The 22,442-nt window shown below is 51.7% G+C and overlaps 4 protein-coding genes across 5 annotated transcripts; 3 read left to right on the top strand and 1 right to left on the bottom strand.

Annotated features, from left to right (window-relative positions):
- The first annotated feature begins 236 nt into the window (after positions 1–236).
- LOC105182974 (uncharacterized) lies at positions 237–1,056 on the top strand. Its single transcript, XM_011140809.2, has one exon. The coding sequence runs from the start codon at positions 237–239 to the stop codon at positions 966–968; it is 732 nt and encodes a 243-aa protein (XP_011139111.1). The 3' UTR covers positions 969–1,056.
- Positions 1,057–1,702: 646 nt separating this feature from the next.
- Positions 1,703–4,420, top strand: LOC105182973 (uncharacterized). The gene has a single exon (XM_025298166.1). The coding sequence runs from the start codon at positions 1,825–1,827 to the stop codon at positions 4,345–4,347; it is 2,523 nt and encodes an 840-aa protein (XP_025153951.1). The 5' UTR covers positions 1,703–1,824; the 3' UTR covers positions 4,348–4,420.
- Positions 4,421–5,124: 704 nt separating this feature from the next.
- Positions 5,125–6,282, top strand: LOC105182937 (uridine diphosphate glucose pyrophosphatase). Its single transcript, XM_011140744.3, has 3 exons — positions 5,125–5,661; positions 5,889–5,962; positions 6,113–6,282. The coding sequence occupies exons 1-3, from the start codon at positions 5,219–5,221 to the stop codon at positions 6,268–6,270; spliced, it is 675 nt and encodes a 224-aa protein (XP_011139046.1). The 5' UTR covers positions 5,125–5,218; the 3' UTR covers positions 6,271–6,282.
- Positions 6,283–6,453: 171 nt separating this feature from the next.
- Positions 6,454–8,706, bottom strand: Atg6 (Beclin-1-like Atg6). 2 transcript variants are annotated; one of them, XM_025298115.1, is made up of 5 exons: positions 8,308–8,706; positions 8,062–8,222; positions 7,580–7,992; positions 6,756–7,244; positions 6,454–6,662 (listed from the first exon to the last, which is right to left on the bottom strand). In XM_025298115.1, exons 2-5 carry the CDS (start codon positions 8,110–8,112, stop codon positions 6,545–6,547), a joined length of 1,071 nt encoding a protein of 356 aa, XP_025153900.1. In that variant the 5' UTR covers positions 8,113–8,222; positions 8,308–8,706; the 3' UTR covers positions 6,454–6,544. The 2 variants fall into 2 exon arrangements, with proteins under 2 accessions (XP_025153900.1, XP_011139047.1); XM_011140745.3 differs by having other exon boundaries at positions 8,312–8,705.
- Positions 8,707–22,442: the final 13,736 nt, after the last annotated feature.

The following is a 22,442-nucleotide window of genomic DNA, read 5'->3' on the forward strand; positions in this document are numbered from 1 at the left end:
CGTCGATTTACGCGAAACCGCGATGGTTCGACTGTCACTTCTCCCACTTGTCAATCGTCCGCGATACTCTCTTGGCAACCTCCAAATCTCCGGCGAAGAAGCCCGTGAGTCGTCTCGGACGCTCGAGACTTCCGCCGCGAAGTTCCCGCGGTTCGTCACCGAGGCGACTCGTGTCGAATTCACCTTAACCGCAGATACGACTCAATCCGCCGCGCGAAGCCGCCTCGAGTCACGTCATGTCCTGCTTCGGCGGCCACGACGAGCAGATCTATCTAATCGAGATACTGATCGACAGACTGACGTTGACGCCCGGCAAAATCAAAGACATCGCCGGGCACCCTATCGCGATCAGGATCAAGCTGTTGGATCTGCCCGTGTTCGAGATCACGCGCCATCAGACGGACGCGTCGAAGGCAGAATCGCCGGGTGACGGGGGCGGTGTGCGCTTCGCCAGCGGCAAAAGCTGCCTGTTCGTCAAGCAGCCGCGCGATCTGGTCCGCGATCTACGCTCGACGAGCATGAGAGCCGGGGTGTTCCGCGCGGGTGACACCTACCCCACCGCGGAGACCGAATTATCATTGCCGGGTTGCCTGTGCGATCAGCTCGCCGTGATCGCCAACGAGCCCGCCAATCTGCCGCGGCCGTTCACGGTGAAGGGGGGCTTCCACCTGCTCGACCCGGGCGACGATCCGTCCGGCACGCTGCACATGGAACTCACGATCACGTGCCTCGGCAGCTTCTCCCCGACGCACTACGAGCTGCACCCCAAGTCTCTCGTTCTTGCCGAGGGCGAGGACAGGGAGGAACGGGAGGTGTACGTGAAGCGGTACGTGCCGCCTGAATTTCTCCCCCAGGAAGAAACGCCGCGGCCGCAGCAGCCGGATATCGGCCCGACGCCGAAAGCAGCGAAACGGAAGAAGAAGAAAAAGGGAAGAGGCAAGGCGGCTGCCAAGAGGACGAAGAAATAAGGTGGAGAAAGTCCGGGGACCAGAGAGCGGAGGAGGGTGGGGAGGAAAAAGAGAGTACCCCGCGCCCTGAAGTGGGCGATTCTTTGCAATTGCCGAGTGATTATTCTCGATAGACCCGTCGCCGTGGCGACCGTCTGACAATTAGAAACACGTCACAGTTCGACTCTTCGACTCCTCGGCCTTCACGCACCCGCACGCACGCACGCACGCACGCACGCACGCACGCGCGCGCGCGCGCGTCCGACTTCCGGCCCCGGGACATTTCGCAAAATTAATGGCGCAATTCGTCGTCAGGGATATCGTTAACGCCGATTCACGACCGACGAAGCTCTCTAAATTTGTTGTGCGCCGGCGGTAGCTTGTGAACGTCCAGTCGCAGGGAAGCATGGCCCTGAAGAAGAGGAAAATCTGCAAGTCTCAAGCGAAGCAGTTGTATATGCTCGAGGTTCTCGTGGAGCGCGTAGATCTGCGTCCTGGGAAAAATGTCGACGACGGCGACCGTCTGATGGTGCGCGTAGAACTTATTGATCTCACGCCTGTCGATATCATCGACGAGGAATTATTCATCAAGGCTGCCGGCGATGAAAGATGCGAGAACAAAGAAAGTCGCTCGCTCGATGAACGCGCCGGCCAGTCGGGTAAGTCCTGGCTGTTCGTCCGTACGCCGAGCAATTTAATACGATCTGTAAGATCGACTCCTCTGAGTGTCGAGGTGTATCGAATCGGCCGTTTACGGGGAACGGGGGGGGAGAAGCGGCACCGTAATTCGCGCGATGACAGCCGGATTCTTCTTTGCGCGGCAACGGCATTTCTGCCGGGATGTTTCTGCGACCGCGTGGCCGAGGCCAAGGGCAAGATGGACGGGCTACCGGAACCGTGCACGCTCAGGGGAACAACGTACACGCTGACCGACGAGCGAGGTACGCCCTGCGGATCCGCGTCGCTCCACCTCAGACTGTCGTGCTTCGGGAGCTCCATTGTGGATCACCTTGCGATTCGCGAAGGATCGCTCGTATTTGAAGGTTTCCCGCTCGGTGAGAAGTTTCGCCGCGCCGAAAGCGACGAAGGCCAAGACGAGGCCAAGAGAGCCAGAGAACACGACGACGACGACGACGACGACGACGGTACCCGGTTGCCGTCGTCGCCGAGCAGCAGCGCTCCAAAAGCGCGCGACCGCCGAGAAGACCGCACGGACACGAGCCCCGTGTTAACGAGGCTGCGGTCGCCGCCGCGGGTGTCGATAGGCCAGCCGGGTTTCGAGAAGCTGACGAGCGCCGAGAAACTCAACGATCGCAGATACCGCGCTTTGGTTTACGCAGCTTATCCCGACGAGCCCACTTGCTCGTGCCTACCGACGCACCGTTCGACGCATCCTCTCGTGTGTCGCTCCGGGTGCCTCCGTTCTTGCTGCATGGCTCTACGGAATCCCGATATCCTCAAGAGCAACGGCGACGACGTGCGGTACGCCGCCGAGTCGCCTGCAACCGACCAGTGTCTGAAGTCGAGCGACGTTGAGGAAGGAGTCAAGCGTCGTCCCGACGATCCCGCGAGGATGAGAGGCGGTGGCGACAAGGGAGGCAACCACGTCGCTAAACGCGACGTGGTTCGATTGCGTTCGTGGAACGACGGTGATTACGTCCAGTTGCGGCCACGTTTGATGGGCGGGAGCGAGGACGCGCATCCGCCTTCCGAAATGGTTACCACCGTCTTGTACGAGAAGAACAAGGAAACGAGCCAAGGCGCCGTGTGCAAACCCCGCCCGAGACCCGCGGACGGGCCCACGATCGGATGCTACTGTCCGGGGAGAGATCCGTTGCCCGGAAGAACCGGCACGACTAAGTGCGCGAAAAAACCATGCGTGGGTGCGGACTGCATGATACGCGCTTTCAGGGAGGCTCAGAATTTCGTAGACTCCCTCGGCAAAGTGGCAGGCTTGGCGGGTCTCGGTCTAATGGATCCATCCGAAAGCCCTTACTTCGGCCGAGACGCGATCGCGAGAGATCGCGATTTCAGAGTCCTGGAGACGCCGAGGCGAGGTTACCCCGCGGCGGTGGCAGCAACGGTGGCTTCGCCGACCTTGCGATGCACCGCTCCGCAATGCAACGCTCAAATCACTAAAGTCGCCCCCCCTCCGGTATACCCCTACGTTCCCGTCACCGCGACGACGACGACGATCGCGGCACCGGGACGCGCCGGCGGTGTCGTGCGCGAGGCGGTGCCGACGTTGCCGACGGAAGCGCCGTTGCTCCCGCTTGGCGTCAGGTCGAAGAAGAAAGAGGACAAGAAGGAAGCGGAGAAGGCGGAGAAACAGAAGGAAGCGGACGTCGCGACGTCCGCGCCGTCGGACGTCGAAGTCGGTCCCTGTGGTGAGCCCAAGTGCAAATCCCGACGGAGGACACCCGACGGAGGCAACAGTCGGCCGGCGCAGCCGGGCAACGCGAACGCGAATTCGCAGAAAACGCGGACGACGACGACGACGACGACGACGACGACGATGGAGCAGCAGCAGCAACCGAAACCACCGACGAGTACCGCGATTCCCGTGAGGAGCACCGACGCCGGCAAACCCGGTGGTGAATGGGGCCGATATCCGAGGAGGAAGCCGAGCCCGGGTCCTGCTGGCGACCGCGACGCCGGGAAGGTGTTAAGGCTCCCCCCCGTTAAGGTTAGCAAGCGAGTGATGCGTTACGTTTACACGATCGGCGAGGTTTACCCCGGCATCACTTTCGGCCACAAGAACTGCATTGATCCGCGAATGCGCGTGCCGGCGAACATGGGCTGGTTGTGGAACACGAGAGACACAGTGGGCAAACTAAAGCCGCGAATCGGCTGGAGACCAGGCGCGATCGAACGTTATCTGTACGAGTTGCTGAAGGAGGCTAAGGCGGGCTCCCTGGAGGACAGCCGAGCGAGGTCGGTGTCCTCGTACACCATCGTTCGCCGTGGCAAAACCTACAAAACCATCAACTACCCGTCGGCGAAGCAGACGAAGGAGGGTGAGGAGGAGATGGAGCCGCCGCCGACCCTGCATATTCATCGGAAGGACGGCACTTACTACGTGACCATGTACCCGATCAAGGGGGAGACGACGGATTACACGCCGCGGCTGGAGGAGCCGACGAAGCCGCTGCAGTTCAAGATTGCGAGAAGCCGGAACGACGCGTCCGTAGCGTCGAGCTCCACGGCGTCGGACATGGAGATCGAGTTCTCACCACCCGCGGCGGTCAACAGGTACCGCAGGAAGCCGGACGTGGTTCATGTGGACACTCAAGTGAGGCAGCAGGAGATATTGGACGCCCTCAAGCCGGCTGAAACGCCCAGAGTGAAGAAGGAGAAGAAAGGGAAGATCGAGAAGAAGGAAAAAAGACGGAAGAGATAACAAAGCCGTTGCGAGAATTCTGCTCTACGTTGCGTTGCGTGTGTGTAAGCCGACGAGCGATCTCGACAAGGGATGCGGCGATTGTAACAACGGCTTTGTGTGAAAATTGTGAAAATAATGCACCGAGAGAGAGAGAGAGAGAGAGGGGGGGGGAGAGAGAGAGAGAGAGAGAGAGAGAGAGAAAATAGGACCCTACCGATCGCGCATCGCTCACTACACATTTCTATCGCGGTAACGGAGTAACCGATGTTACCTGAAGACGGAAACGGCAATCGCGGGTTCTACGCGCGTCCGTGTATACGTGATCAATCTTCAGGCACATCGTGCCTGTAGATCGACGTTGCTCGTGAGTTTAAATCGGGAATGTCATTATCAATGGGAGAAAGAAACAGCGTTTGATGTTGTCGCGCGTTGTGTCGTCAATAAAACGTACATCGAAATTAAGCATTGTCTCGAGGCATTCTATGGATGTGTGTGTGTGTGTGTATGTAGGGACTAACCTTATTTACAACCGACTTGAATACGACACAGCAGCAGAGCTCACCGGGAACAGAATTTATCGCGCTGATCGGAGGAGCAATTCCGCATTCCGCGTTCCACACTCGAATCGGAAAGAATGTCACACGAAATTAACCGAATGTCGCGAAAACTAGGAGAGCAACAACGCGCGGATATATTGTCGTTAACGGACGACATATTTAAGACCATCTCAACAATTTCAAATCTCGACGCTCAGTTTAGTGCTGCACGCGACATCTATAGTTCGCGCGCGATAAAACTATTTAATATCTCCCTGGAGAGAGAGAGTCGGTAGGTATCGACGTGCGCGGAGAATATCGCTCGCGGTACTTTGACAGTTACGAAGATAACGATGAATATCAGGGCACAGGACGAGAGGAATGCGGTCATACGCGAGAGGATCCTCGATCTGCACGATGTTTGCATGGGACAGATTCCGCAGGATTCGCCGTGGATACGAACCGTGCGCGTGCATTACACGCAAAGTGGTCAACGTAAACAATGGGACGTGATAAGGGCCCATGACAGCGTGACTATGGTGATCTTCAATACAACTCGAAAGAAGCTCGTGTTTGTCAGGCAATTTCGGCCGGCGGTGTATTGCTGGTCGTTACCGGAGAAGCAGAACGAGATCGACGTCGAGCGTTATCCCGCAGCATTGGGATTGTCCTTGGAGCTCTGCGCTGGCATTATAGATAAGGATAAGCCTCTTGTAGAGATAGCAAAGGAGGAGCTGGAAGAGGAGTGCGGCTACGAGGCACCTATATCAGCGTTCACCCAAATTATTACCTACAGGTATTAGTTTCAGATAATTCTCACACACATCCTGATTATAATTTCCTGATTCTGTCGTATCAGAGAAAACCAAGTAATAAGTGCGAGACCAATGATTTCTAGCGTAATTCACACTGTTCTTTCAGTAAATCTTGTCTGTTTTACACAGAAATGTTTCAACGAAGAAAATGAATATATTGAGAAAAATAGTGATGAAAAATATATTATTCCTGTGATGCTTCTTCCAGATCTAGTGCTTCTGCCAGTGCAAAGCAAACACTTTTCTATGTAGAAGTCACGGACGATATGCTCGTACATCCAGGTAAGTTTAAATTTCAATATCATGTTCCAGATGAACTCTTGTCAACACAGCTTTCAAGGACAATATTTTTTTGTAATACCATCAATAAACCATATCTTGTGTATACAAAGATTCTTTAGTTTACCCAACTTGAATCTGTCATCATACCAGGTGGAGGTTCTGAGGCTGAAGGTGAGCTCATAGAAGTGGTGGAATTCAGCGTTCCAGAATTGAAGGATTATGTGAAATCTAAGGAAATAACAAGTCCCTCTAGCTTCCTCTTTGGTATAACTTGGTTTCTACTTAATAAATCTGAATATTGTTCTTAGGTAAAAATGGGGAAAAAAAAAAAAAGACATTCATTTCTCCGTTGTGTTACCTAGGATAAATCTAAAAGAGTAGCTACTTAGAATAAAGAATTATAAATTATATGAATAAAATGTTGACTGTTAATGTTACAACAGTTTTGAGTTGATTACCAGACAATAATCAAAAATGTTACCATTCAGTTGAATTTATTTAAAATAAAGCATATGTACACAAGCAGCCACGCGCGAGACAATTTGTATAATCCAATTTACACAAAATCACAAAAACCGATGCTCAATTACTCAATTCGTCTTTTGTGAACTGAGAACTCACCCAGGCGAGACCCCATTTTAAATTGGTTAGTAAAAATTTCAAAGCCTTGGTCCACTGTTCCTCTGAATTAAACTGTATTCTAATAAGAGAATGTAAAGGTATTAAATGGAATGTTTCATATAGATAAATCTTTCAGTCGTAGATGAGGACATTCATGTTTAGATACACGTACTTTATGGAGTAGGAGTTGCCCGTTGCGGTGTCTTCTATTTTACCGCGATCCATTCTGTACGGTAGACAAAATCCACTGTCACCTTTCTCCACCTGTTCCTTAAATTGTTGTAAACAATCCAGGAACGCCACCATAGCTGCATCGAATTTCGTGTCCCACAAGAACTTGAATCCACCACTTCCATATAAAGGAAGTTCCTTGTTTTGATCCAACGCCTCGATGTAACTGTGATTGCCAAACGGCACAAGACGGAAACGCTTAAATGTCAAGTTCATTTTGCGCGCAAGAGATGATAGCAAAAGCGTCGTTTGTCCCCATGCTGCGTTTATTTCACTCCAGTCTACCGGTACACTCGGCAACCGACCTAATCTAAACGAATTAATCGTTCCAAAGTGACCTGAATGCCAGATGTGGAATGTGGCATTAAAGACGTTCGTTTTTTTCAGCCTTTCAAGCTGCGAAGCTGCATATGCCAATTGACATTCTAGACTGAAAGAATATTCAATTTAAAATAACAGCAAAACTTTAACAGGTATAAAATTCTAACAAGCGAATATCGTATCCACATTTGACATCAAATATGCACATCTGACGTTTATCTAACGTTTGTTCGCGTTGCCTGCACTTTTTACACTTTTACCTATACCTAACGCTTGTTGCGCACTGGATTCTTTCTCTACAGCAAGAAGAGCTCTCATTGAATCTCGCTCATCGCATTTCTGGTACGCAACGGGCATTAGGTGTAGAAGTGTCAAAGTGCAAGCGACGCAAACACACCTCTAATTTTGCATAAAATTAATTCCCTCTTAGGAAATTTCATTCACCTGCGACACTCATCTTCAGCTAAGAGGGCGTCTCGTTTGTGTTTGGAATATTCCTTCCAATACCTTTCCTCTTCGCTTTGTAATCTCTCCCTCTCTCTCTCCTGTTGTGCTATGGCATTTTTAGTGGCTATCTCCTCTTTCCTCAATGCTTCCAGTTCTCTTATCATTCTATGTTCTTCAGACTGTACATCTTGTAATTCCTTTACCAGATTTTCCATTTCTACATCCTCATGTCCCTGGAATTGCTGTTCCATTTCTAGCTTCTTCAGGTACTCATTGTAATCTGACCATTCTCCTTCTGTCATACGTAATTGCTGATCCATTATTATCAACAGGCTGTCTGTACACTCATCGCAAAGAGGATGATCTGCTGAGCTGCTACTACTGAGAATATCAAATAATGTTGCTCGTACCTGAAAAACATACAGAAATTAAAGCAACATATATATATATATATGTTTCGCTTTCAAACACTTCCGTACCTTCAGATGATGACTTAAACTCTCATTTTCCCCGGAATCACCAACTAACATAAATCCATTAGTACCGTTTCCTGATTCGGTCAGTCTGAATGGTGGTACCAAGTGTTCTATGCTATCGCTCTGGGTTTCTAACCCTCCGACCACTTGCTGCTGTATAGGAACTGTATAAGCATATAAATATGTGATTATATCTTGTTATGATATTAAACTGAGTATCAAACGGTGATATTACCAATACGAAATTACCTACGTGAAAGTTCGGCAAGCGTATGCTCCCCGAGATGATCAAAACTGGAATCGAGTCTAAGAGGCTGTAGACATCGTTGGCATGCAAAATTCACGTTCGTCTTCATGTCCACCATTGTGTACGTTGATTATTATTATCCAGAAGAACCGAAGAAAGCTGCTGCTCACTACACAACTGTACCAAAACTGCACGTTGTTATTTACGAATACATGACGCATGAAACCAAACGTATTGTATATAGTAAATCAGCTGTAATTAGAAACGAGTGATGATCGACCGTTACGTCGATCTTATATTCGACTCTTTCATTACAGAATCGATTATTTTCTTGCAATTTCAAAATTTTATCTCTTGTTTCTAGCACCGACGAGACATTAATAAAGACACTATTGGCACCGACTAGATACTAATAAAAACCGTTAGTCTTATGTGATTGAGAATTCATCAGAACCAGAGAAAACTCGCTAAGCGCTAACGCCCTCCTGGAAATAACGTGGCTGGAATAGGAAGCTGTAACACAAAATAAGCATATATAATACTAGATAAGGAGTAATAATAATAATTATACATTTAAACGATATTTGTGTATCATTGGTAATTTGTATCGTCGTGGTAATCGAAATGTGATATGGCATATATATTTGGGTTATCTTCGGCTAAAACAATCGGTACGGTCATCACTCTTGAATCACTACCGGGCCTCTCACATACACACACAGGCCCCTTTGCCAATACGAAAATTTATCCAGGGCTGACGATCTTTGGTCATTACCTCGTCAACGGCTTTGCGCACCCCTTTTGCGAATATTTCTCCTGATTACAAATATTATAAGGTAATTATCTGTGTATTTTGATAAAAAAAAAAAAACAGAGAGGAAAGGAGCCCTGTACTTATTTCATCAGTTTTCACAAGGGATCTCAAAACGGTAGCGGCTTGTAATAACCAGTTTTGAAACTAATAAATGTGATCTGCTTATCGAAACAAGTCATTTAGCCGAGACTTGTAACCTTATTCAGCCGAGATATAAACCCTTTGAGTGAGTGGTTCTACATTTTGATATCATCATCATCCTTTAACTTAACTTTGTTTAGTCTTGTGAAGATACGAGGAAATAATTTCTCATAGTTACAGTCTAAACATAGTTTATTATTGCCCAAAATAAACTTTCTATCTTTACCAAAAATCGTTTCTCAATCTTAATGTTTTTGTGATATGATAACTAAAGCGACTGAGGACAAGTATATCATCCAAGGGTAAATCGGAAAGATGAAAATAGCAATTCTCACGAATGATTATAATGTTTCGGCAAAATATATAAAATATTATAATCAATATGTTTGTAGAAACAATTTCTTCTTTTCAGGCAATTAATAGATGGTAACTAATAGAGAGGACAGAAAATATCAAGCTGCTTCCAAAGGACGCATAGATGGCGCCGAGTAAGTCTTAGTTAGGTGCTGCTCCCTGCAGTGGAGATGTGTAATATCACTCAATAACTTTCGCCACTAATTTATGTCGTCTATGTCTATTTTATAGTGTCTTATCCTCTTTTGTAAAAATACGTTGCCCGCATAAATTTTCTTATAACCAAAGATTGAAGATCAAACTTGGTCGCAAAACTTTAGTAGACGGTAAGCAAACATCCCAATTTCCTAATTAAGAATTTCACTTTTCGACCCGCATTCTCTCTGATATAGTATCCTCTGCTTTCAATAGAACTTTAACCCAACTTCAAGGCCCAAGAAGAAAGTATCCAGCATCCAAGCGCGAAGGGGAAAAAAGGTGAGCAAAGTGTTGCCATTGCTACTCGCTTTACGCGATTGAACCAAGTTACTTCACGCCTTCGCGATTGTGAACACTCGCGACGGAAGTAACAGTAGCTCGTAATCGGGCGTATATTTTCTATACGACGTACGGAGAAATTACTTCTCGATGACAAAGACGACGCGAATCGGACTTGAGCATATTTATACGACAGCCGGTAGCTGCGCGCGGCCGCGCGGATCGCCATATATGAGCTTATGCTAATGTCGCAACGTGTGCGCGCTTTAAGCGATATTTCGCCGCGTATGCATAAATATCGAGTAGCTGCCAAGGATCAACAGGTGGCGGCTCGTTTCAGCTTCTTCGCTCCGCCGCGCACTCGCACTCGTATACGCGCGATATAACTTAAGTTTCACGCGCATACGTCAGCGTTGTCCATTAGCCGACGGCAATAACAATCGGCATTTTCCAAATGTAACCGCCCGAGCTTTCGCGTACTTCTCTAATAACGGCTACGACCCCCATCGCTTTCCTGTCTGCTGTCGGTGAATTATTATACGCGAGCTTTTTTACAGGCACGTATCTACGCCGCTCCGTACGCTCGAGAAGCGCGACGAATCGCCGACTCAAGCCACGTCGCTCACCCGGAATCTTCTCCGACTGCGGCTCCGTGCCGCGGCTCTCTCGAGTGCGCACAGCTTGCCTGAGATTAAAGGTAAAACCAAAAAGATATTTAATCAACCGGATACCCGGCATCCCGAAGCAACTGTGCGCGCGTTACCTCCCGCCTGAGAAATTAAACTCGAAACGAAAGGGGAACGCGATAATTCGGAATCCGTGAGCTCGTACCTGCGCGGGACTCTCTCTCTCTCTCTCCCCCCCTCTCTCTTTCTCTCGCGCGTATCCCGAGATTAAATTTAATTAGGATGGATCTCTTCCTGTTTCTTATTTTTTCGTCGGTGAGCCAGGACTTTTCATATCTTTCGCGACCCTACGAACGTGCGGTCGGAAACACACGCATATATCTGCCGTTGTTTCAATTATGCGAAGTGAGAAAGACGAGACGACGATAAACGTAAACGTTCAAATCCTTCGGCACAGTTGCGCTAATTAATCGCCCTGCGAAATTTATCGCGTTGCCATATCTCCCGTGCAGCGCATGGGCGTAGAGTCTTCCTTGAGAGAGCAGGGAGAAAGAGAAAAAGCTAATGTAAATTACATTAGGAAGTTTAATTGCTCATCGGGAGCGAGTTTCGCGCATTGGCACGAACGAGCCAAGATAAATCTGCGGGGAGTGCACCTGCATTAGAGTGCGATATTTGTCATGCATCGTGCACTCTCGAGCGCATTCTCGCAACGCCTCGCGGCTTGCAACTTGGTTGCAACCGTGACTGCTTCGGAAAGCAACGAACGATCTACATCCTGTGGTCTAATAATACACCATATTTCCGCCGAGCGATGCGCTGCAAATAGCATCCTTGCAATTTGCAGTTAGGTCTCGTACGACCGGCGTAATACATACTGTCACTTCGAAACTGGGACATTTAATATTTTCGTCTGAAAAGGCAAAACATCCCCCCGTACGATACTCCCGCTTCTTTCCACTCCTAATTCCAGACCAAGCACCAAGCACCGTCGGGAGGAGACACTGCTCTTATACCGCATTATTTCTCTTTCTTATTGCACACTTCGGGATATTTCGGACATTGTTACACGAGTTGCAACAATATAGTAACAACGGCAACTGTAACAAGTGAGATTGGGTCAGGTACCACTCGGGCGAGCATAAATCTTCATTTATTACCTCGCGGATACGTCGCCGCGACGACTTTTTATCATATCGCGCTACATCGGGAGAGAGAGAGAGAGAGAGAGAGAGAGAGAGATCCCCGATGAGAGATTTATCATTCCTCCCTTCCCGATCTCGTCAACGCGCGTCCACTTTCTATGCAAATTACCCCATCAGGCTCGTTATACAAGCCCGGACATTCGTGGTAACGCATACGCAAGCGACGTAAGAGACATCGATTAAGTATCGGGACGACATACGAGCGGCGAAGGGCCCGCGGCGATTCCGCCGCGATCGTGATGTCGCGTTACGATCGCGGGTGCGCCGAAATCGCGCGCGGCGATCGGCGCGCGGCGATCGGCGATCGGCGATCGGCGAGCCAACGAGCGAGCGAAGACCGCGCGAGGTGCCGCGTGCGTGAGTGCGTGCGTACGCCACACGTGCAACTTTGCTGTGGTGTGGTAACTTCGGGACGAGGAACTCGCCGCCGCGAAGCGGAAGGGGAAAGCTGAAGAAGGGTGGGCGGCGACCGCTCGAACCGGAGGAGTGCCGTAGAAGCGACGTGAACGAAGTCCGTTGAGTTTGAGCCGACCTGAGTGAAGCGCGGGCGTCACGACGACGTCGGCGTCGCGGTTGGCCTCCGCCAATCCGTCCCTCAGCGGCCATGTTTGCCGTGTACCTGGGGCGGAGCACCGAACAGCCGTTCGTTCTCTCCGTCCTCGTCACGCGTTTCATGCTCGAGCTCCTCTCACCTTTTCCTCCTCCTCCGTCACCCCCTCCTGTTTCTCCTCCTCGTCCTCCTGTGCTTCCACCTTTGCGTCTCCGCGACTCGACCTTCTTCTTCTTCTTCTTCCTCCTCCTCCTCCTCCTCCTCCTCCTCCTCCTCCTCCTCCTCCTCCTCCTCCTCCTACTTCTTCTGTTGCTTCTTCTTCTTGCGTCTTCTGCCTCTTCAGCTTCCTTCGCCCTCTTTCTTCACCGCGCCGCGTTATCGCAAACTCTTCTTGCTCCGCTTCTGAGCAGCGCGCCGCGCCGTCGTGCTCTCGATGCCTCTCTCGTGGGTGCGCCGGATCGCAGGTTGCACCCGAACTGCACCTGCGACCGGTGACGTAACGCCGGCTCGACCGCGCGGCGCGGCCGGCTGCCGATGTTCGATGGCGATATTGGGTGGTATGTTTGCAGCGTAGACACACTACCTTCTGTTCTTTTAGCAATGTTCTTTTAGAATGTCTTCCGAAAGATCTCGATTAAAATCGAAGAGACTTCACGTGGTGTCATCGTAAATTCGTAGATTGATACTTCACGGTATACACGCGAAGAGGCAAAGGTAGCTGAGAAACTCGCGAAAATCGCGAGGTATCGTATACACATCGACAGCACACCGTCCTGGGCCGCACGCGTTGAGCTCTATCGCGACGGATAAATTCCCGACGAATCGTCGTACTTGGTGCAATCACGGGATGCATCTTTGCATCCGAGCCTCTCGCGCCTCTCTTCGCCAAGGTGCGTCTCACTTCGCCTCTCGTCTCATCTCGCTTCTCGCTCTCGCTCGTTGTACAAGTCGGTTGATTTACGGCACGCTTACTTCGCCGGCTACGACGACGAGGTTTCGCGCATAGAAGAAGAGAGGAACTCTCTCTCTCTCTCTCTCTCTCTCTCTCTCGCACTCGGCGCTTCGTTTTACGATTACGCGAATCGCGTGTAATTGCCGGGTCCGGGCTCGGCCGGCGGCGTCCCCGTTCGCGACTGCATTTCGCTTCTTCGCGGCGCGTCAACTGTCCCATAGATCTTCGGTGGCGGCGGCGAAAGAGAGCCGGAGTAATTACACGGGCGAGAGATCGCCGGGGCGCAATTATAATACTCGCGCGGAGTTATGCGCGCGGGCGCGAGGCTGTGTGGAGCCGAGAGAGCGAGCGCGGCGCGGTCGGCGGCGTCTCGATTGCGTTTCTCTCGGCGGAAGCCTATTATTCCGCGGGCTTACGAATCAATTAGCGCGAGCGCGAGCGTATCATTCGCGCGAGGATACCGCGCGGGGACAGGCCGGCTTTCGGAAATTACCTCGGCCGGCCCGTCGAAGCACGATCGGCCGCGTGACCGTCGCGCCGCCCGCCCGGTCGGGCCGGGTGTGAGATCGTTCTGAAATTAATTCTCCGCGATTTATACGGGTTGTTAAGCGGAATTCGTTCCTCCTTCCCCCTCGCCCCCTTCCGTACTTGCAGCCGCGGCGATCAGTCGCCGCGACGCGATCGACGCGAATCGCGATCGCGAGTGACGCAAAAATTGTGCAACACACCGGATGCGCAAGATTTCTTGCGGCTCTTTTTATCTTTCGGACTCGCCCGGCTTTTCGCCGGGGCGTGCACGCGCTTTTCGGCTGCACGTCGGTGAAACGCGCAGATATACTCACCTTCGCGCTTATTGCGCGATGATACGCGAAATTAATTGTTTACGGTAGGGAATGATTTATATCGCGTTACGCCTCGCTAACCGAAGCGAGAGATAAGAGGCAGATATATTCAACGTGTCGAAATTAGGCGAGATAAAGTAATATCCATGAGCGCGGGGCCTGATAATGATAATCGACTCGTGAATTCCACGGGCGAGAGTATCGCTGGCTAGTGTGTCGCTACCGAACAATGGTCCGATTTCTGACTCTCTCGTTGGGGAACGAGAGAGAGAGAGAGAGAGAGAGAGGAGAGTAGAGGAGAGGAGAGGAGAGGAACTGCGGCGACGAGATATCGCGCGCGCCGTTGCGTACGATTACGCGCGGGCCAGATCCTCGATCGCGATAATACACCGCGAGCACATTGTTAATAAAACTACACGGCCGCAGCTTTTCCCCTCAGCGACTTTACTTTGTCAGAGCAACGGACGATCGTATCTGCGTAGCCGTACGCACTCGCGGCGCACGAAACCGCCGCTCGTACGCGCGCAATAATTTTCTCGAATAGAGGCCCGTTTAATACAGAAGCCCCGCGGGTACAGCCGGTTTCTTGTTCCTCGCGCGGTATCTTTACTGCGCGCGGAACTCCGTTCGTTATGGCGCTCAATAGGATCTTGTTACCGGCGATGTAAAAATCGCCGAACAGGATCCGAAGAAAACGCCTCGTGAGCGAGCGAGCGAGCGCGCGCGCGCGCGCACGCCTGAGTATTCCGCTCGCTGCTCGAGAATGAGTCGAAGCTGAGATTTGCGATTTCAGCGAGATTACACGTAACGCCAAGGTCGGATCGATACGTTTCCGCGATAGAGGCCATCGCCCCGGCTCTCCGCCCCGGCTTCAGTCTGATCCGAAAATCAAGCACTCGGTAAATCAACGGACGGATGTGATAAATGTAGGAGGGAGAAAGGGGCACGGCAAGAGCGAACGGCAAGAACGTGAAAAATAATTCTTCCGATCCGGATCACTTTGCCGACCGATCAAAGCACCGCCTCCGCCGCCGCCGCCGCGTTTCAAGCCGATCGTCACGCTGAGAGTAACGAGAAAAATTTCCCGTAACGAAATGCGTGCTGTGCTTTCGCCCGGCGCGCACAATTTGCGGAGATTTCACGCGCGCGCACACGCGCGCGTGAAGTTACACGAACAAGTGCCCGGGTATTATCGAGAGGGGAGTTTCAGCATCGCTCGGCGATCGATCAAATCAACGTGACTCAACGGTGCACTTCCCGGTGCACTTCCCTCTTGCGGTCGACGCAAGTCGCGGTCGCGCACGCACGCGACCAGAGTCGCCTCCCTCGAGATGTCCGGCGAGTCGCCAGGAGTTTAGCAGCGAGTAAGCCCTCAGCGTTGCGCGCGCGCGCGCGCGAGGACACCGCGAAGGTCGCGACGAATAATTAACACACTGGCCGGCTGTATCCTCCGCGCGACCGCGCGTCATTAACCGGCGCGGGCGCGAGCTGCTATCCCGGCCGGTTTATTTTAGCCGAAGGGTTTACATCAGACGCGCGCGATCGAATCCGTTGGCCGAGCCAAGCACACGCTTGGCCAAGCTCGATCCGGCCAAACCGGCGACTCGTGTTTACACCGCGAGTATTTATGGGCTACGGTCCGCCCACGAACGAGAGTTCGTTTTCGGAATTCGGAGCATCCCCGCGGCGCGGCGCGGCGAGTAGATCGACTCGGGAACCTGGGGCTGCGGTTCACCCTCTCCGTGGCGGTACTCTCTCGCTCACGGGATACCCGTGGATTCGCCGACCCGTGGTCGAGAGTCTGAGAAGAATGTTTCGAGGAACGCGATCGAGGCTCCTCGGGCTCTTTGGAAGGGAAATCGAGCGCCGGGTGTTGCTTCCCTCACAACTTTTGATACTCTCGCGGTGAACGCGCGCGCGCGCGCGCTTCGAGACGCGCGGACGTGATCGCGATTACTTGAGTTTTCCCGGTCCGTCGAGCGAGTCTGCCGCTTCTCGGCTGCTAGGTCCCGCGGCTTTCCCATCGGCTGCGAACAAGCGAGCCAGATATTTCCAGCGCGCTAAATGCAGTCGCCAATGCGCATTTCCGCCCGGCTGCGATCGGTATGCGGAAATAAATATCGCGGAAGAGAAATTTTCATGAATCATGAGATTTTGAGCGCGTTTCGGTGCCATAAGTCACCCCGGCGTAAAAGCGCCGGGTTTGACAGAGCGGACGGGACGGAGGGAAAAGTCGTTTTCGATCGAAATACCAATTTGCCTGATGGGGAAAAGAGATGAGTTATGTAGGAGCTAATAGTCCGAAGATGGATGCGTTATGGTCTCTATTTCAAGCTATTTGACAGGCGTGTGTATGCAATATGCATATATGTATATCCATACGTATATGCAGCGTACGCATACGTATTAGGTCAAAAGTTATGTTTCGGACAGAGCGGTGGCTGGAAGAGCGCGGGGCGGAGCGGGGCGGGGGTGCGTAATGGTCGCACCCGCGGCACGGAAAAGCTTCGCTTCGAAAAAAAAGCGCGAGAGCAAGAGAGGGAGGGAGGGAGGGAGGGAGGGAGGGAGAGAGAGAGAGAGAGAGAGAGAGAGAGAGAGAGAGAAAGACGGGAAAACCGTTTATTTTTACAGCGCGGCCTAGACGGTCGAACAAAATTTCTCTAACGGCAGAGAAAACAAATCACTCCGAATTCGATCTGTATATTTTGCCGGGTTACGCAAACACGCCGATACGGCCGTCGAGCGTATTCGTGAACGGCGCGATTGCTGAATTATAGAACCCTCGCGAGTATAAACGAATTCGGATGCGATATGTCGCGCTGGGATCGCCGTGTTGTATAAACGCGCGAGACTCGCCCCCGCGAACGCGGCGGTATATTAGAACACGACTCGGGCATCATTTCGCGATGGAACCGCGTCGTCGGTTCCATTTCGCTACACACGAGAGACGTCGTCGGGGAGAAAATTCCACGGGGGAGAAACAATCTCGTCAGGGTAACCAAATGTTCTGCTGGCCCGGAGCAAACGTAATCGGACGAAAACTACTCGGTTGTAGAAACAGGGGGATTCCTGCAGGAGATCCTTTCTACTCGGCCGGTTCAGTCAGGAGCTCTCGAGTATCTCAACCGAGTTTTAACCGGATGATGTTTCGGGACGAACGTCGTTTCGTTCGTTTCAGGGCGGTAACAAGGACACAATTCCCCGAGCTGCACCGAGTTCTCGCCCGCTCGCCCTATTCAGTTGCACGAACTGAAACTTCTTTTCCGTGCGAAAGAGCGAATAGAATGAAGCTCGATTTCACAGCCGAGAAAAATACGGCCCGACTGACCGTCGCTTGAGCGGGGGGTGCCGCTTTTAAAGCCCCGACGAAGAGTGGCTGCTCGTCAGCAGCCACGCGCAAAGTCGCCAGTCATTCGAGCGAGAGAGAATGACGCGTACCCGCGATGTCTCTTCGTGCACCGCCCGCGCCGGTGTGTTGTTCCGCCTTCTATCGTGCGCGCTATCTCGCGCGCCGTGCTGATAGAGAATGCCCAAGCTCACCGCGTCTTCGTGGTCTTGTTGCATCTCGCTAGTGTCAGAATGGCGCGACGGCGATCTCGTCGCTCGCTCGTCCTAGGCGCGTTTTTACGCCGCTAGCCGCTTTCAGCGTCGAGCGAGCGAGGTGCATCCGTAATGCCGGGCGAATGCGTGCCGGCGCGAGTGCAAGTGCCGTGTCGCGGTGCGTTTATCGCGCTGCAACGTGCGTCGAGTGGCCCGCGCGACGGGGGTCTCGCGTCCCGGACGTGTATTTATGGCCGAAAAAATATTTTATCATAATAATACGGAGATACGGCGTGCCGGTAGGCCCTCTCCCTCTCACTCCCTGCCTCCTTCTCGCTCTCTCCCTTTTTTCCTCGCGAAGGTACCGGTGCAAATGAGCGCACGAGGGCCGTGTACCTACATAAAGAAAGGTCCCGTCCTCTCTCTCTCTCTCTCTCTCTCTCTCTCTCTCTCTCTCTCGCTCTCCCTTCGTCTCTTCTCTTTCTCTATCTCCTCCCTCCTCGAGCTCTCCCATCGTCGCGGCACGATAGCTTAGCGCGATTACCAGAAAATTATTAGGATATCGATTGAGGGCCCGCGGCTCTCGGATCCTTATCTCCCGTCTTGCTTTTTACAACGAATATGACGATGGCCGTGCCACTGCGCGCGCGCGGTGTCGGTTACAACGTGAAACCGAGCTCAGCGATGCCGCGACTCATGCTAACGAGGCATAAAGCGGCAAACGGTGTCCCCCCCGCTCTTCTTTGCCATCAAGCAGTTATCACGCGACACGGAGAAATTAAGAAATCCAAGGGCGAAAGAGAGATCGCGTCTTAATGATCGAGAGATACGTATGCGTAAGCCGTCGGCGGAGATATTTCAAACGCACGACGCAGAGGTGTGAAAAGCAGCGGGAATTTCGGCGGAGTCGCGGACACCGCGAGTCGTTACGGAGAGAGAACCGCGGGTTTTATCCTCTCTCTCTCTCTCTCTCGTTCAGCTTCTTTCCGCGCGATGAGACGCACCGACGCGAGCGGCGGGTTAAAACGCGCGGCCGATCGCATGAGCGTACAACGCACACCACTTAGCACATTAGCCGGAATGGCTAAGGGCGCGAGATATTCCCGGTTAAGGCCGGTAAGAGCCGCGCGCATATCGCATCGTCTCCGGTTACGCGAGAAAGCCCTCTCCGGCCAAGTTACGACACCCTTACGCGCGCAGTTACAGCCGCGCGAGTCTAATTGCGATAGCGTCCCGCACGCCGGCGGAATTTGCATAAACGGAAAATATCCGCGAGACGCGGCCGCGAATCGAACGTCCCCGCGAATCTTGAATATGTATGACGCGCGTTAAAGAGCGCGCCGTTAGTTGTTGCGCGCGAGCGAGCGCACGTGCATTTTTTCCCTCGCATCCACGACGCGTCGCCGTTTATCAGATCTTTCGGTCGCTAGTCGGAATACACGCACACACACACACACACACACACGGTGATTAATTCCATTCCGCGAAAAATAGAGAGGGCTACACAGTCGCAGTCCGATAAAACGATATATTTCTTCATCGTCGTTGAAATGAGAGAAACAATCGCACGCGCTTAAGAGCGTCTCATGAACAAACGGAAAGAATCTTTATAATCCATCTATCGTTTGAAAGAGATAATTCACTCTGTACCGCGCACGATAAAAATTGTAAGAAAGATCGTGTATACATGTTAATATAAACTCCCGGTGGATATTTCTCGTGGATACTAAACATCTCCGCGCGTAGAGACTTGGAAGCGTTAAAAAGCATCTTCTTCCGCTTACGCTCGCTATCGGATATTGCAATATCAATCTTTTTTTATTTTTTAGCATACATGTGTGTGTGTGTATAGATTAGCAATAAAACGAAACATTTAGGTCTCATAAAACAAATCGACGACACGCAGTGGCGAGGCGAGGCGAGGCGAGGCGAGGCGACGGCAACGGCTGCTGAGAACGTAACGTAATTCACTTGAATGTGGCTTTGCACGCTTAAAAGAAGAAAAAGCGCGAGCGTGCTCGCGATCGTCAGGTGCATCTCGTTTACACACATCCACAAACGCACGCATGGCAAAAACCTGATATCGCGCGCGGACTTTTTATTGCGATATCGGCAACTGGCGCGCTCGCTATCACCCGGACGCGTCTTCGTCGCGTCGGTTAATTCCGTCGATACACCTCGCTAATGCAATTTAAGACGTTTGCCGTGCTAGTGCGATATAAACGTAAATAGACGCGGAATGAGGCGCGCTTTTGTGCACGCCTCTCTCGCCTTCTTTCTCCGCATACATTTTTGCCCGTTCATAAAGCCGACTGAGAGAGGGAGAGAGAGATAGAGAGAGAGAGAGAGAGTCCGCGCGAAGCTATCGGCGCGGTGGCTCGTGAATAGAGATATTCTATCGGCCGATATACACAATGATACGCGATCAACTCGACGGCACGCTATCCATTAATCATCGTTCGCTCTCGGAAAGTTTACGTTTTGCTTCGACGACGCTGCTGCTTTCGCCTATAGACGTCTCGCTGTCTACGCCAATGTGCCTCTCAGCAGGGTTTCCGGGAATTTTTCCTCGGAGGCGAGACACGCGGGAAAGGAGACAGAGATTCCCCTGTGTTCCCTGGCAATTACTAAAATCCTGCCGGTACGCCTGGGAATTGAGAATACGTAGAGGTCATCCATCGTTATCTCGACGCGCGAGAAACCGAGCCCCGCCGCCGCTCCCTAATGCGTGAAATTATAATTGGTAAACGGTACCGTTAATCGTTGAGCGAGGCGATTAGTCGCCGCAATAAAAAGCAAATTGTGTGCACGCGAGTTTCCTCTCTCTCTCTCTCTCTCTCTCTCTCTCTCTATTTGCTCGGTGTCGAGTGTGCTTTATCGGCGACTTCGCGTAACGCCAGATAGAGCTCGCGCGCGCGCCACGGGAACCCGCCACGGGAAACGGCAATCACGGGATTTTGTCTTCGACGGCAGGAGAAGAGAAAGAAAAAAGTCAAAGGCGCATTCAGAATTTTTCCCATTAACGGCGCGGGTCGCGCGCGATAACAATCTGCGCCATGCGGTGAGGCGAGCACGGCGAGCGGTCGGTCCGCTCGATTTTCGCCTGCAACAGGGATAACGGCGAGGGAAAAGAAAACGGTGCGCGTCGGAACCGTGGCGGAGTCGGAGTTCCGCGTTCCGCGGCGAGAACCGAGAGCAGTTGAGGAGAACGACTCTCCGTCTGTCTGGAAGTATTAGTAAAGTCAGAGGGTCAGGTACTAACTTTGATGGCAGGTGAAATGCACCGACGTCGTCCTCCTACATTTTGACGGCTCCGGTGTACCACCTCCGAACATTTAACAAAAATACCGACGGCCTTCCCTCCCGCCCCCGCAGTGATCTCGCGCCGCTTTAAAAAGCGTAGCGAGGGATGGCCCACCGCATTTTGCCGGGCATTATTCAGCCCCGCGGGTGATCCCCTTTCTCTTCCGACCCGTCCACCTTCCCTGCCCCCCCCCCCCTCACAAAAGAGCGCGCCCTCACCAGCGCGCTCTTTTGTTTCTCTCTTTTACCGCCTTCCGTGCCGCATCGCATTGTGTATCCTTTTATGAAGTTATGCGCTCGCGTTGAACCCGTGAAACGTGATCCCTGACAGTCGACGCGCCTCTCGCCGCCAAGAGATCCGGCGCGGCGTTTCCATTGATTTATGCAAATTACCGATTCGCATTCATGCGATTAGTACGCCGTAATGCGTGTGCTCAAACGCAAATGATCATTTTTATAACGACACTTTTCACGTTATTTCGACAGGGTCTCAAAGCTATTCCGAACAGCTGAGGAAGAAAAACAGCGATGCGCTCCACCAGCGCTTGTTGTTTGTTCAAACGTTATCAACGAAGAAAGTATAATGAATATAGAATATATGTAACATCTCCCGACATCCTATGTAGACCCTGTGTGCTTTCGGTTAATCGAACAATGATTTGCTTCTTTTGAAGTTGTACCACTTTCAAGCTATCTTTGTATCTATAATTTTTTGAAGGACAATGAGCGCTGACTAAAATCTTTACTCACTCGCTCACTCATAGTGTGATGACTACGGTACAATATATCCGAAAATTATTGAAATCGGAGGATGGTTTCTGCATAATTATCATTATTTATCATACAGGATGTTGCCTATTTTAACGGGAACGGGAACGGGAACGAAATGTCTTTGAGAAGAGAGAGAGAGAGAGAGAGAGAGAGACGCTCGAGTCTCGAAATTTAGAACCCACTCCGATATTATCATTCATAGTCCATCATCACTTTATAAATAATCATAACTTCATGAATCTGTAATTATGTGATAATCTATATTTCTCTCATAGACAACAACAATTATCCATGTAAACAGCCACTTATATACATTGTAAGTATATACTTTTCGAAAAATACTCCTTCCCTCGGAGAGGTTTCGCAATACTTAGCGGCATTGGACGAACGCGCAATAAAAAAGGTAACGCACGATCGTGGCGCGTTCGCAAGCGAATGTCGCCACGATAAAGGAAGGACTCAAGTCGCCTCGCATTCACGCTCGATCGCGACGATCGGGCCCCAAAAGGGCTCGCTGTCCTCGACGTTTGTCAAAGCCACGAGATACTTGGCCGCGCCGCGG

This window comes from Harpegnathos saltator, unplaced genomic scaffold, assembly GCF_003227715.2.
Source record: "Harpegnathos saltator strain DR-91 unplaced genomic scaffold, Hsal_v8.6 scaffold100, whole genome shotgun sequence".
Taxonomy (NCBI): domain Eukaryota; kingdom Metazoa; phylum Arthropoda; class Insecta; order Hymenoptera; family Formicidae; genus Harpegnathos; species Harpegnathos saltator.